General features: G+C 37.8%; 1 protein-coding gene across 1 annotated transcript in view; it reads left to right on the top strand.

The window, feature by feature from the left end:
* The window catches only part of EYS (eyes shut homolog), a 1,269,973-nt gene that overhangs the window by 844,806 nt on the left and 412,060 nt on the right, over window positions 1–13,107 (top strand). The window contains exon 25 of the mRNA XM_075126509.1: window positions 1,408–1,520. Coding sequence (XP_074982610.1) covers window positions 1,408–1,520 — 113 coding nt within the window. The remainder of the gene's footprint in view (window positions 1–1,407; window positions 1,521–13,107) is intronic.

The raw sequence follows: 13,107 nt of genomic DNA, 5'->3' as shown, positions 1-13,107 counted from the left end.
GTGCATTGACTATGCTGTCTGTAACCACTAGCCTAAGTGCTTGACCGTACTGTGCTCCCAGAACTAGGAACAGAATCCTTATATCCAATATTCCACTGCTGTCTCTGAGTTCCAATTCAAGTCAATAGGAAATGCAGATGACCTGCACTTCTGTAAATAAGGCACAAAGGCCAGTACCGTTGTCTGTGCTAATGTGGAGTGAATACCTCCAGCAATACCTCAGTGGATGAGCTCCAGATAATCTGCTCCCCTATACTTAGTAAATGATGATGCAAACCACAGAAATAAATAAGGGGGGGAAAATGCCCTGGCAGTTATTCACCACCTCTTCCCTGCAGCACACCCCTCCCTGCCCTCCCCACCTAGAATTGAGCAGGGGAGATCTAAACAAAGGCACGCTGAGGGCACAAGGTAGAGACCTTTATGCATTCAGAGATATTTCTACAATTTTGACTGGACTTTCTCTGCCTTGTGCAGATTGGCTGTTTGCTCCAACCCTGCCTCTCCCCTTCCTTTTCCTACTTCCTCCTCTTCCCTAGCACTCTCCCACCTCAGCTTCACTGCACACCTGCCTCTCCTACCCTCTTCTGCCAGGCCCTATCCTCCTCCCCTTCCATGTCTCCTCTCCCTTCACTTTTCTTTCTTTAGCGTCCCGCCTGACTAAACCCCTCACGTGATGCTTGCCACCATCACATTGGTTACATTGGTAACCGTCACATTGGTTACTCTGCTTGTGTTATATCCCTTTCCCCATCCTGCATCTGTCTTGCCTATTTGATTGTGAGCGCCATGGGTAGGGAACATCTACTACTCTGTGCATGTGTGTGTGTGTGTGTGTGAGAGAGAGAATAGTGCCTATCACACCATGGCCCCATTCTTAGTTTGTCCCGAGGCACTACTGTACTAAATATGATTAATGGTAGTGAACATCTTAAAACTGGGGAACAGATCATTTAAAGGGTGGAATTTCCAGACCTCTGCAGCCACCATCCTCCTGCTCCCACCACCAATAAATAGCTGATCAGAGTTGGACAAACTCACTTAACTTATGTTAGGGTCCCTGTATTTGTGAGCCTGCCTATATCTCTAAAAGACACAGTAAGAAACTGACTACCACTAAAGTACCTCTTTGGGGGGTTTTTATGTGATTTTTTTAAACTATTTTTTTCTGCCATATTAATTATGGACTGAATTAGAATACTATCCCCTTTTGCGACAGTATGAGTCCTGTCTTGAAATCCTTACACAGACCAAATACCCATTGACTGCAATGGGAGTTTGGTGTGGATTGGGATTGGGCCCAATATGGATAACACATCCTAAGCAGAAACATGATTCTTTTAAAACTGAACTATAAAGACAGCAAATGTGAGAGATGTGTGTTTTGTTTTCTTTTTTCCTCTTTAGGTGCCTGAACCTGTCTACAATTTCACCGGCTGTATGCAAGTCCTAGAAATCAATAATCTAGGACCTCTCACCTTCTCTAATGCTGTGGGCAGAAACAATATTGACAGCTGCAGGTAAACTACCCTCGGTGCCTTTTCAAATCAAAAGAAACTGATGCTGTTGATTTTTTTCCCCTGAAATAATGTTTCCATTTTAGATTATTTCCAAACTGCTTGCATGAAAAAAATTAAATATATTTTGTTTTCTGTCATACTCCACAAACTTTTTTTTTTAATTTATGGAGGCTATTTTTTGCAGAATAGTCCAATTAAGTTTGACAGCTTATTTACATTGTGTTCTGCCTACTGGCAGCTCGGACATATTATATTAAACTAGACAACATAAGATAGAATACAGGTGCAGCCAGAGTAAAATGTTGCTATGTATTTCTTCGCACCATGTTAGCATTTTCATTAATCTTGTAACTGAAACACTTGAGTGGTGGTGATATATACAAAGCACATGGGATTGTGAAAAATAATGGAAGACAATACCTCTGGACACTAAAAATACTTTGACTTCACTTTTACATATTCGTATTACTTACTGTTGGCTAAACATTGATTCAGATAGTGAGCCAAATTCAGAGGTGGTGCTGTACACTTGGTTCCTTTACTCTAATTATGACTTCCTTTACACTCAGACTTTCTCAGAATTATTTATATCTACATTTCTGATGCATAAGGGAGTCTGAGCTTTCCAGTGGAGGAGAAGAAAGTGTAAGGTGGTGTATGGTTTTTAGGTGGTCAGGGAGTTTAAGTTAATGTAAGGGGATCTTATCTATACCATTTTATGCCTGGCCTCTCAATGTGGAGAATTTTCAATAAGTGGTTAAAAACTCAGTCTTAGATTTACAAGATAGCTTTGTTAGGACTTTAGTGTGCTTCTGTGTTGAACTAAACTGTGTATCAGGAAGACAGTGTTGTTTATTGAATGGAGAACTGGGCTAGGATTCAGGAGACTGCGTTCTATTCCAAATTCTTCCACTAGCCTAATGGATGACCTTGTGCACTTACGTCTCTATGTTACCTCCATTTCCCCATCCTGGAATAATGCTTTGAGATCTGTGGATGAAACATAATATATAACAGATCTCATTATTTATGATTTTGAGCAGTAGATTACCGTCACCAGAGATCTAATACATGCCTTCAAACCATATAATACCACTGTATCCTGTTGCCTAATTTAATGTAAGAATTCCAGATTGATGCCATGGTAAGCAAACCTCTGTTCTCCTATAGAATCCCATTTACTTCACTGACATAGTTTCTAATATGTGAAAATGTTTAATAAGGACAGTTTATATAATAATTCATTTAGGAACCACCAGGCCTATGAGAAGCATAAGGCCAATGAGGCTCAAAAAGTCTATTTTGTCTAGCTTTTGTACAGTTTTATGAGTGAGAAGGAGAAGATTACTCTGTTTTACATTTAAACTCCATTATTTTCATTACAGGTCTCTCACAGAAAATCCCAAAGCAACAAAATTATGCCCTTTAAATATAGTGGTCAAAGTTTGCAAAAAATAGCTTTCTTTGCCCTGTGGAACTGATACTTCCATGGTTATTTATTCCTTTAGCAAAGCAATGAGCTTGATGCTCTACAGATTCCAAAATAAAGATGGTTCCTGCCTCAAAGTGATTACAATGTAAGGGACCGATTTTTGCAAACACTTGCTGTATATATCACTAGTTATGTGAGTAAAGTTACACACGTGCATAAGTGTAGCAGGATTAGTCCTAAAGATAGTCACACATGTAACAGGACATTGGGAAACAGAGAGATGGAAAGAAACAGATTTTTTTTCTTAAACAAAACCAGAGTTAATATACAAAGTTTTTCAGTGGTCTTTGTTTTTTTTTTAAAAAACTTAGTAACATTATACAGTAATGTTATGTATCCATGTATTATAAAATCACTAAATTATACATATATTTTCAATTACTTAAAAGCATGTCATCTGTAAATCTCTGTTAAGAAGGTGTCAGTGCATTCGTATGACATTTTAAAAAAGTTTTGCATTCAGAAGATGAAAATATTTTTCTTTCATTTTTATCTTCTGACTTTGTTCAAATCCCTTTTCCCCCTCAGAAAGAGGGGAAATTGTACTGGGACCTCCTACACCTCACATGATGTTCTCTAACCACTCGGCTAAAGTTTATGATGGAGATCTCTTCCTTTTCTGCCTCTCAAGATGTGTTTGTACAGCAGCATGTCACACCTGCTTTGACCATGTGGAGTGGTACTACAATATACACTTGGCTCAACAGATTTCATTGAAAATATCTAACATTGCATTTAAAAATGAGCTAGGTATACATCTAAATAATAGGGCAGTGAAGCAATTAAAAAATGAATCACAATTAATCGCATGATTAATCACATGCTTAATAGAGTAAATTTTTAATTGCACTGTTAAACAATAATAGAAGACCATTAATTTAAATATTTTGGATGTTTTCTACATTTTCAAATATATTAATTTCAATTACAATACAGAATACAAAGTGTACAGTGCTCACTTTATATTTATTTTGTATTACAAGTATTTGCACTGTAAAAAACAAAATAAATAGTATTTTTCAATTCACCTAATACAAGATGTAGTGCAATCTCTATCATGAAAGTTAAACTTACAAATGTAGAATTACATACAAAAAAACTGCATTCAAAAATAAAACAAGGTAAACTTTTAGAGCCTGCAAGTCCACTCAGTCCTATTTCTTGTTCAGCCAATCACTCAGACAAATAGGTTTGTTTACATTTTCAGGTGATAAAGCTGCCTGCTTCTTGCTTAAAATATCACTTGAAAGTGAGAACAGGAGTTCTTATTGCACTGTTATAGTCGGCATCGCAAGAGATTTACGTGCCAGATGTGCTAAAGATTCATATGTCCCTTTATGCTTCAACCACCATTCTAGGGGACATGTGTCCATGCTGATGATGGGTTCTGCTCAATAACCATCCAAAGCAGTGCAGATTTTTTGTTTTCATTATCTGAGTCAGATTCTGCCAGCAGAAGGTTGATTTTCTTATTTGGTGGTTCAGGTTCTGTTACCTGTTAGTTTCCGCATCAGACTGTTGCTCTTTTAAGATTTCTGAAGGCATGCTCAACACCTCATCCCTCTCAGATTTTGGAAGGCACTTCAGAGTCTTAAACCTTGGGTCGAGTGCTGTAGCTATCTTTAGAAATCTCACATTGGTACCTTCTTTGTGTTTTGTGAAATCTGCAGTGAAAGTGTTCTTAAAATGAACAACATGTGCTGGGTCATCATCTGAGACTGCTGTAACATGAAATGTATGGCAGAATGTGGGTAAGACAGAGGAGGTGGCATATAACTCTCCTCCAAGGAGTTCAGTCACAAATTTAATTAGTGCATTATTTTTTTAACGAGCATCTTCAGCATGGAAGCATGTCCTCTGGAATGGTGGCCGAAGCATGATGGGGCATATGAATGTTTAGCATATCTGACATGTAAATACCTTGCAATGCCAGCTACAATAGTGCCATGCAAATGCCTGTTCTCACTTTCTGGTGACACTGTAAACAAGAAGAGGGCAGCATTACCTCCTGTAAATGTAAACAAACTTGTTTTTCTCAGCGATTGGCTGAACGTGAAGTAGGTCTGAGTGGACTTGTAGGCTCTGAAGTTTTACATTGTTTTGTTTTTGAGTGCAGTTATGTAACAAAACAAAATGTACATTTTTAAGTTACACTTTCACAGTAAAGGGATTGCACTACAGTACTCGTATGAGGTGAATTGAAAAATACTGTATTTTTGTTTATCATGTTTACAGTGAAAATATTTGTAATCAGAAAGAATATACACTTTGATTTCAGTTACAACACAGAATACAATATGCATGAAAATGTAGAAAAACATCCAAAATATTTAATACGTTTCAATTGGTATTCTATTGTTTAACCATGTGATTAAAATTGCGATTAATCACAATTAATTTTAGGAGTTAATCACATGAGTTAGTTGCGATGAATTGACAGGCCTAGTAAATAACATTATTCATTCCCTCAGTTATTTGTGCCTTTTGTTAATTGTGCCCCACTTGCCCTTATTTCAATTATGATATTATTCTGCAGTGGTGGTTCATATCACTGTAGTAACATTATTGCAAGCTATTCTTGCCAGTGTTATAGGATAATATTTTTTTTCACAGGAAAGCCCTTTCTCTCCTCCAGACGATCATATCTATTCCAGTCACATTCAGTATATTTCTTTTCTATGCCATCATTTTCCTTCCAGACCTTGTACCTATTTCCAGATCTCTTCCCTTTTCTACCCACCCCTGCTTTCAGACTTATCCATGTTTAAATTCCTGTACTCTTCTGTTCTTGCCTAATGAGCTGGGGCTTCCTGGTTTTTAACAGCCTCAGTAGTATGAATTTACTTCCTAATCGTGGTGCATGATTGCAGCCAAAAAGAGCCATGATCAAAAACCTTTTAAAAGGAACAGGTTTGTATATGAATTTTAAACTCATGAATATTTAACAGCTTTCGAATTTACTCAAATGTGTTCTGCCATGTCTACAACTCGGATCTATTTGAATTTTAAAAAACCAAAAGGGCGAGCTAATATGTGCACAGAATTTAGTGAGCCTTCGAAAACAAACTTCTAATACAGTTCATTAGCCTTTCCAAGACTACTGACACCACCTCTTCAAGACTTTCAGTACCTTTTAAAGGACGTCATATACTTTTGCCTGTTTATATCCACTACCAATACAATTTAATTCATGGTTTAAAAGATTTGAGAATTTAATATAATTAAATCTGGGTTCAGATACTGTGAAGGTCAGAAGGTCTGTAATACTGTATATGTGAAATGAAATAAGAATTTTGTTTTTTTTTTAAATAGTACATAAATTGGAGCTATGGCTATTATTTTTTTCTTTCTGCTATCTAAAGTCCCTGAAAGGTATTGAGCAAAATTATGAGAATTGTTTTAGTATAGTAGAATGAGGAGTGATGGGATTTAACTGAGAAACATAAAATATAGAGGAAGTAACTTCCTAATAATAATATTAGACTATAATAGTCTTCCAAGGGACAAAACTCAACTATTTGAGGTGTTTAATAATAAACAGACCAATCATTAGAAACCATAGGGAACAATCCTGCACATGACTGAGCTAATTAGATTATATAAGAGAATGATCACCATCAAGAGGTCTGCATTTACCAAGTTACCACACTGTGCAGTCTGATATATCACGGTATTTCTGTGTAATTATAAGAGTTTATCTTCAAGGCACTCAATGGCCCCAGCCTATGATCTCTAAAAGATTCCTTGCTATTCCAAGATCAGGACTGTGGTTGGCATTTCTGTTCCTCTGGCACAATGGAACTTCTACCACAAGGGTAAAAATAGTCTGTGGAGTGGACTCAGCTTTCTTGAAGGCTGGTCCCAAAGCATGGAACAAGTCTCCCCTAGGAATTAAGAACTACCACAAAGCTGACCGCCTTCTCAAGTACAAGAAGCACTGCTTCAGCCTTGCCTTCTCTAATGTAAACACATAGCAGTTATGGACCTGTTTATATTAAATGAAATAAAAACTACTACATTGTGCATACTTTTTCCTTCTTGCTGTATCTGACACGAGCAGGCAAAAGGATGTTTGTTGCATATGATGTTTTTACTCTGAATATGCAAAGCTGCATGTCTTGAACATGTTAAAGACTTGTGTGCATTTTTATTACAATTATAATGGTAGAGTCATAATACTTATTTTGTGGCGAGGCAGTGGCTGTATATTTTCCCCACATTGCCCCACCACTGTATCACAGCCCTTACCTGGAGAAGAACTGTTCTGAAAGATGATAGGAGAGTTCATGATGATTCAGATCCTTAGCTTTTCTGCTGATAATGCCAACAAGAGTTACCTGTTAGTGCTGAATGTGATGGGCATGCTTGACCACTAGAAATTGGCCCTCCTTCCTTTAGTTAATATATACCAGGGTAAGATTTCAGCTAGAAGCCTAGAAGGGAGAAGGTCTCTATCCCATTAGAAGTCCTGTCAGTATCCAGTTCAGATTCCAGTTAGGGTTTGATAGCTGTATATCAATTTGTATTCCATTGGCCTGGAACAGTGAACCGTGGCCAGTGGGAGCTGTGATCTACCAAACCTGCAGATGCTGCAGGTAAACAAACCATCCCGACCCACCAGTGGATTTCCCTGATGGGCCACGTGCCAAAGGTTGCCAGTCCCTGGTCTAGATAATACTTAGTCCTGCCATGAATGCAGGGGACTAGACTAGATAACCTCTCAAAGTCCCTTCCAGCCCTATGATACTATGGATAATTTGAATAGATATTCTTCAGTGGTCCACTGGTACTATATATCAATTCAGAAATGAGTTGAGGATAAAAAAGTAAAAATAATTTTTAGTTCCTCTATTCCACCACAAGTCAGATACTTGTGCTACATTAATATGATGTAAAGGTGCTGTAGTGTTTCAGAAAGTGTTACTGTAATAGATTTGCTGGAAAAATTATTACAATTTACAGGTGGAGTTTAGATGACAGATGTGAGATGAAGCTTTAAGCCCTAGTATGAAAGCCTGGTATTTTCTGTAGCACACTTTTAGTCAGTGTTCTGGAGCAAGGACAGTTTTATTCTCTAGGCTGAATTTATCACATATAGTTTTCAGAGTAACAGCCGTGTTAGTCTGTATTCGCAAAAAGAAAAGGAGTACTTGTGGCACCTTAGAGACTAACCAATTTATTTGAGCATAAGCTTTCATGAGCTACAGCTCACTTCATCGGATGCAGTGAGCTGTAGCTCACAAAAGCTTATGCTAAAATAAATTGGTTAGTCTCTAAGGTGCCACAAGTACTCCTTTTCTTATCACTTATAGTTGGTATTCTCTGGTTCCAAATACATACACACACACTGTATATGAAATTTATAAAGTTATAAACGTATAAAGCTTTTTCTTTTTAAAAAAATCCTGAACTGCTTTGAAGTTGATTGGGAGCCAACAAAAATATGGGTAACAAAGTTACTTCCATTAGAAATGGACTTATGTGTGTAATGATGGATGCCAATGTGGAAGGGTGATTTCATGGAAACACAGAGAATCTAGTAAGCTGCATCCTTAGCTTCTGCTTACAGAAAAGAATAATTTATTTTAAAGATTTTATTCTGGGTCGAATTTAACTTAAACTATGTTCTCCTCCCTAAATTGAGCTTTATCTCAGCAAAGTCTGTGGTTGCCATTTGCATTCTGAATTAATGCCATGAGTTTCTTTGCTGGTAAAGGACTGATGGTTTCTTTAATACTTAGAAATTCCTGAATAAATTGCTATCATCTAAAAGACAACCTTATTGGAATTATCTATCCAGCTGGTGAATCTCTACAAGTCCTCAATAAGCTCTGAGTTCCTCCTCTTAGAGATTTTTAAGGCCCAGCTTGACAAAGCCTTGGCTGGGATGGTTTAGTTCATGTTGGTCCTGATTTGAGCAGGGGATTGGACTAGATGACCTCCTGAGGTCTCTTCCAACCCTAATATTCTATGATTCTGTTATTCTTTCCCCACAATTATCTAGTAGACTTCAAGTTCCCAACCCCTCCCCATGTCCACAACTAGCCCCTTCCCTCCCCGTGGTCTTCTAATACATGTAACATCAGTTCCTCCTACCATCCTTAAGACTCTTCAGTAGCCCTCTAGCAAAGCTAGTAAGTCCTCGCTCCCTCACAACTGGTCCTCACAACTCCTTCTCTGAAATGCTTCTTACCACTGAAGAACACAAAACATAGAACTCCAGACTCTCATTTCATGCTTTCTTTGACTATATGCCCCAGAATGCATTGAACCAGTTTGGAGAAGAAAAGCTTGGGACAACTGGTTAAATAGATACAGTGTCTTCAACATCTGGATGATGCAAAGTTCTGTAACAGGTTTAAGTATTATTATTTATTATTTTTGGCCATATTAGGAGTCAGTGAGAGACATACGTTGGATGAGAGAGCATCCTTATCAGAATCAATCCAAGCCTGAGGGAAAAAAGAGGTTAAAGAATCTTAAGAATCAGTCTAATCCTTTGCCTGTTCCTGAAGTGAACATCCCTGACCCGGCTTCAAATCTAACTCTAGTTTTTCACATAAATCTTTAGCTGGAGGTATAAAGTTACAACTACAATTAATTCAAGAGTCATGAATTAAGTCAAGAGAAAAGGCATCCAGAATATGTAAAAAGGATAATATTCATACTTTGGGGTGTATTCTCATCTTTGTGCCTGGGGATTTACACATGTATTTTCCATTGTAGGTTATGTGCTTAAATCCTCAAACAGCAAGAAAAGAATATATAGGACTCTCTGACACTGCAGTAGAAAATGCTTAAATGAATAACAGTGTTTCCACTTAGTTTTTATTCATTTAACAATTTTTCAGCATTTTCTATGATTTACAAACAAATTGGATTAGAATGTTCCTGAAGCCTAACATTGTAACTTAAGTTGCGGAGATACAGTTCATGTATACCTTTCAGACATGGCCATAATGCCTGATGACATGTTAACTGCAGTCTGTGTAATTACAGTATCAATCCTAGTAACAAGTATTTGTTCATTCTTATGCAATTTTGCTTCTGGTTTTACCTCTTTTATCTTAAGCCTCTTGTTCTTTCCCCCTTGTTAACCTTTTCTGTGTATTCTTAGTTGCCTTCTGTTCCTTTTCCACAGCCTCTTAGTCCTTTTATACTTTTATCCTCTGTGTTTGATTTGTCCTCTTTTGATTTCTCTCACCTTTTATTACACTTGTTTTCAATGTATTCCTTTCTATTGTGGCTCCAGTTTCTTGTGTGTGTGTGTGTGTGTGTGTGTGTGTGTGTGTGTGTGTGTGTGTACACATGCACACTCTTGGTTGTCTTATTACCCTTTTTCCCTTTGACATTCCTGTTCAAGAGATAGATTTACAGTCATGTAGACTTCAGTTTTAAAAAAGATGACAGAGCTAATCATCCCTACTGTTTTAAATCTTAAGAATCATTCTACCTTGTTGTTTAAATCCTTTAACACAATCTTTATAAAATGTTTTGAGGAAATTGTTTGTGATTAATCAAATCCCCAGGCTAAAAAATATATAGGTGAGATAATGTGTGTTTGTAAATAATACAAATGTCTGCTTATTTATAAACAGCTGTCCCTGATTAGAATACCACAAAACTAAAATGAATCTCTCTTCTTCATGCTCTTCAATTCTGTAGCTCTGTGCAACTGCAACATGGTTCTGAATTTTAAAACAACTAGTTTAGATAAAAATGCACAATTTTCCTTTCTGTCTCCTTAAGTATTCCAGATGTACGGTAGGTATTTAATGGTGATACAAATGTTCTTGTGGGTGTACTGATGGATGGAAAAATACAAGGCAGGTTTAGTGTTTAAGGCTTCAGAACTGTGGTCAGTTACATAGAAAGCTCCCATAATGCCAAATTAAGAAGTCCTTCCTCAGCTTTTACTCAATCCTGATTCATAGAATTTAATGGGAATATTGTCTGAGAAAGGATTTACTAAATCGTAATGACTAGATTTCCTGGCTTGTATTTCTTCCATGCAGACCCCACTTCCTTGGAGGAGAGGATTGGTCACCTACCTCTCTGGTTACAGTCCTTTTATTCCCTGAACCTACAGACCCCCTTCTGTGAATAAGGGAGAGCCTGCTGCAAATATATATTTTTCCTTTCCAACTCTTGATCCTCTTCCTTCCCCTCCCACTGGGGAAAAAAACTCTTCCACTGGCCACTCTGCAGTAGGGAAATTCCTCTTAAATGAGGATCCTCTGGGCACTGGTGATTAGGGGGAAACTCTCATATAGAAATGAGGGAGGAACTCAATTCCCTGTCTGTAAAGGGCATTAATAATACTTCCTTTGTCTGTCTAGGCTTCTGTCAGTTACGCATCTTTGTAGCTTTATACACAAGTAGTCCCACTGAGCTCATGTGATAGGTCTTTGGAGGACTGGGTTCTTAGACTGTGATCGGTTTGGGGGCAGGTGCTGCCTGTTAGTATGTGTTTGCAGTACCTAGCACAATGGCTCTGCTCTCAATTGAACTCTCTCGTGCTAGCCTAATATTAATAGTTCACATTAATGTGACAAGACTTCCAGGACTCCATGCAAAACTTTTCATCCCCATTTTATCTGAAATACAACCCATCTGTGTACTGTATGCACCGCTGACAATTGACATCCATTAAGCTCTGTATTTTTTGAAAACTACTATAATGGATGGGTCATTACACAAAGTAAAAACAATTTCCCCATGCTAATTTTTCCCCTACTGTTACTCATACCTTGTCAACTGTTTGAAATGGGCCGTCCTGATTATCACTACAAAAGTATTTTTTTTCTCCTGCTGATAATAGCCCACCTTAATCGATTAGTCTCGTTACAGTTGATAACAGCAATACCCATTTTTTCATATTCTCTGTGTATATATATCTTCTTACTGTATTGTCCACTGCATGCAACTGATGAAGTGGGTTTTAGCCGATGAAAGCTTATGCCCAAATAAATTTGTTAGTTTCAAAGGTGCCACAAGTACTCCTCATTTTGAGGGGTTTTTTTTACTATAATATAGTTATACTCAAAGAGAAGGAGAGATAAGAAAATGAATCATGAATAAAAGACCAGAAGTGATAATGCATTTATTAAGCTAACCGTTGGCCATTTACATAGCTTTGTTGGTATTTTATAGTTATTTGCTTCATATGCTGCAGAAAAGGTTCACAGATTGGAAATCTGGTACTAGATTCACAAGAAATGTATGCATGGTGATACTGAGCATTGCCACACCTATCTTTTAGGAGCCTAGAAAATCACTGGGATTCATGAAGCTTGAGTAAGGAGACCAGGCTCTCTCTACAGTGAATGGGGAGATAGAGATACCTCAGAATGAGATTCACAAAAGTCAGCATGTTACATGGCTCCTCACTTAAACTAGCCAAGCTAAGGGGTGTGTGCCAAGCCCCACCTCTCTCTTTGAGATAGGTACCTAAAACTGGGCTGCAGGGAGGCACCTCCCTCTGCTTGGGATTTTCAGCGGCAAACCTTCTCTTGGTGTTACACACTTATCGTGTTTTGTGGGGAGGGGGAAGAAGGAGGAGGAGCTCTCTTAGATCTTTTTGCCCAATGTACTCACCTGAGACATGGGAGACTTCTGGTTCAAGTCCCCCCTCTGCTTAATGGGGAGAAAAAATATGAACTGGGATTTTGCCACCTCTCAGATGAGTGTCCTAGCCACTGGGCTATGGGATATTCTGATGTAAGACTCCCTCAGTCTCTCCTGTTGAAGGTTGTCATAAGAAGGACTCAGTAAAGTGGTGGGAAACCCCCAAGATCCGGTCACCCTGCTCCAGTGACTTTCTTTCTTAGGAGTTCTCCCTCCAAGCAATAACCATGCTTAATCCTGTTTAGTTTTTGAGATCGGACCCTGTTATGTCATATCCCAATATTATGGCATCAATAAAATAAGATTTTTTTTTTCAAATGAGCATTTTATGTTAAATAGGCTTTTTTGGTGAATGCTGGGAGAAGGATTATGCAAAACAGCAAAAAATCATATTCCATTGCAAAAACTTATCTTTGCCAAAGAAAATAAGAACTTAACATTGAAGGTTTTTGCTTAAACAGCAAAAAG

Source organism: Caretta caretta, chromosome 3, assembly GCF_965140235.1.
Source record: "Caretta caretta isolate rCarCar2 chromosome 3, rCarCar1.hap1, whole genome shotgun sequence".
Lineage (NCBI taxonomy): Eukaryota > Metazoa > Chordata > Testudines > Cheloniidae > Caretta > Caretta caretta.
The sequence above is the reverse complement of the archived record's forward strand: the minus strand, read 5'-3'. Positions and strand labels throughout refer to the sequence as shown.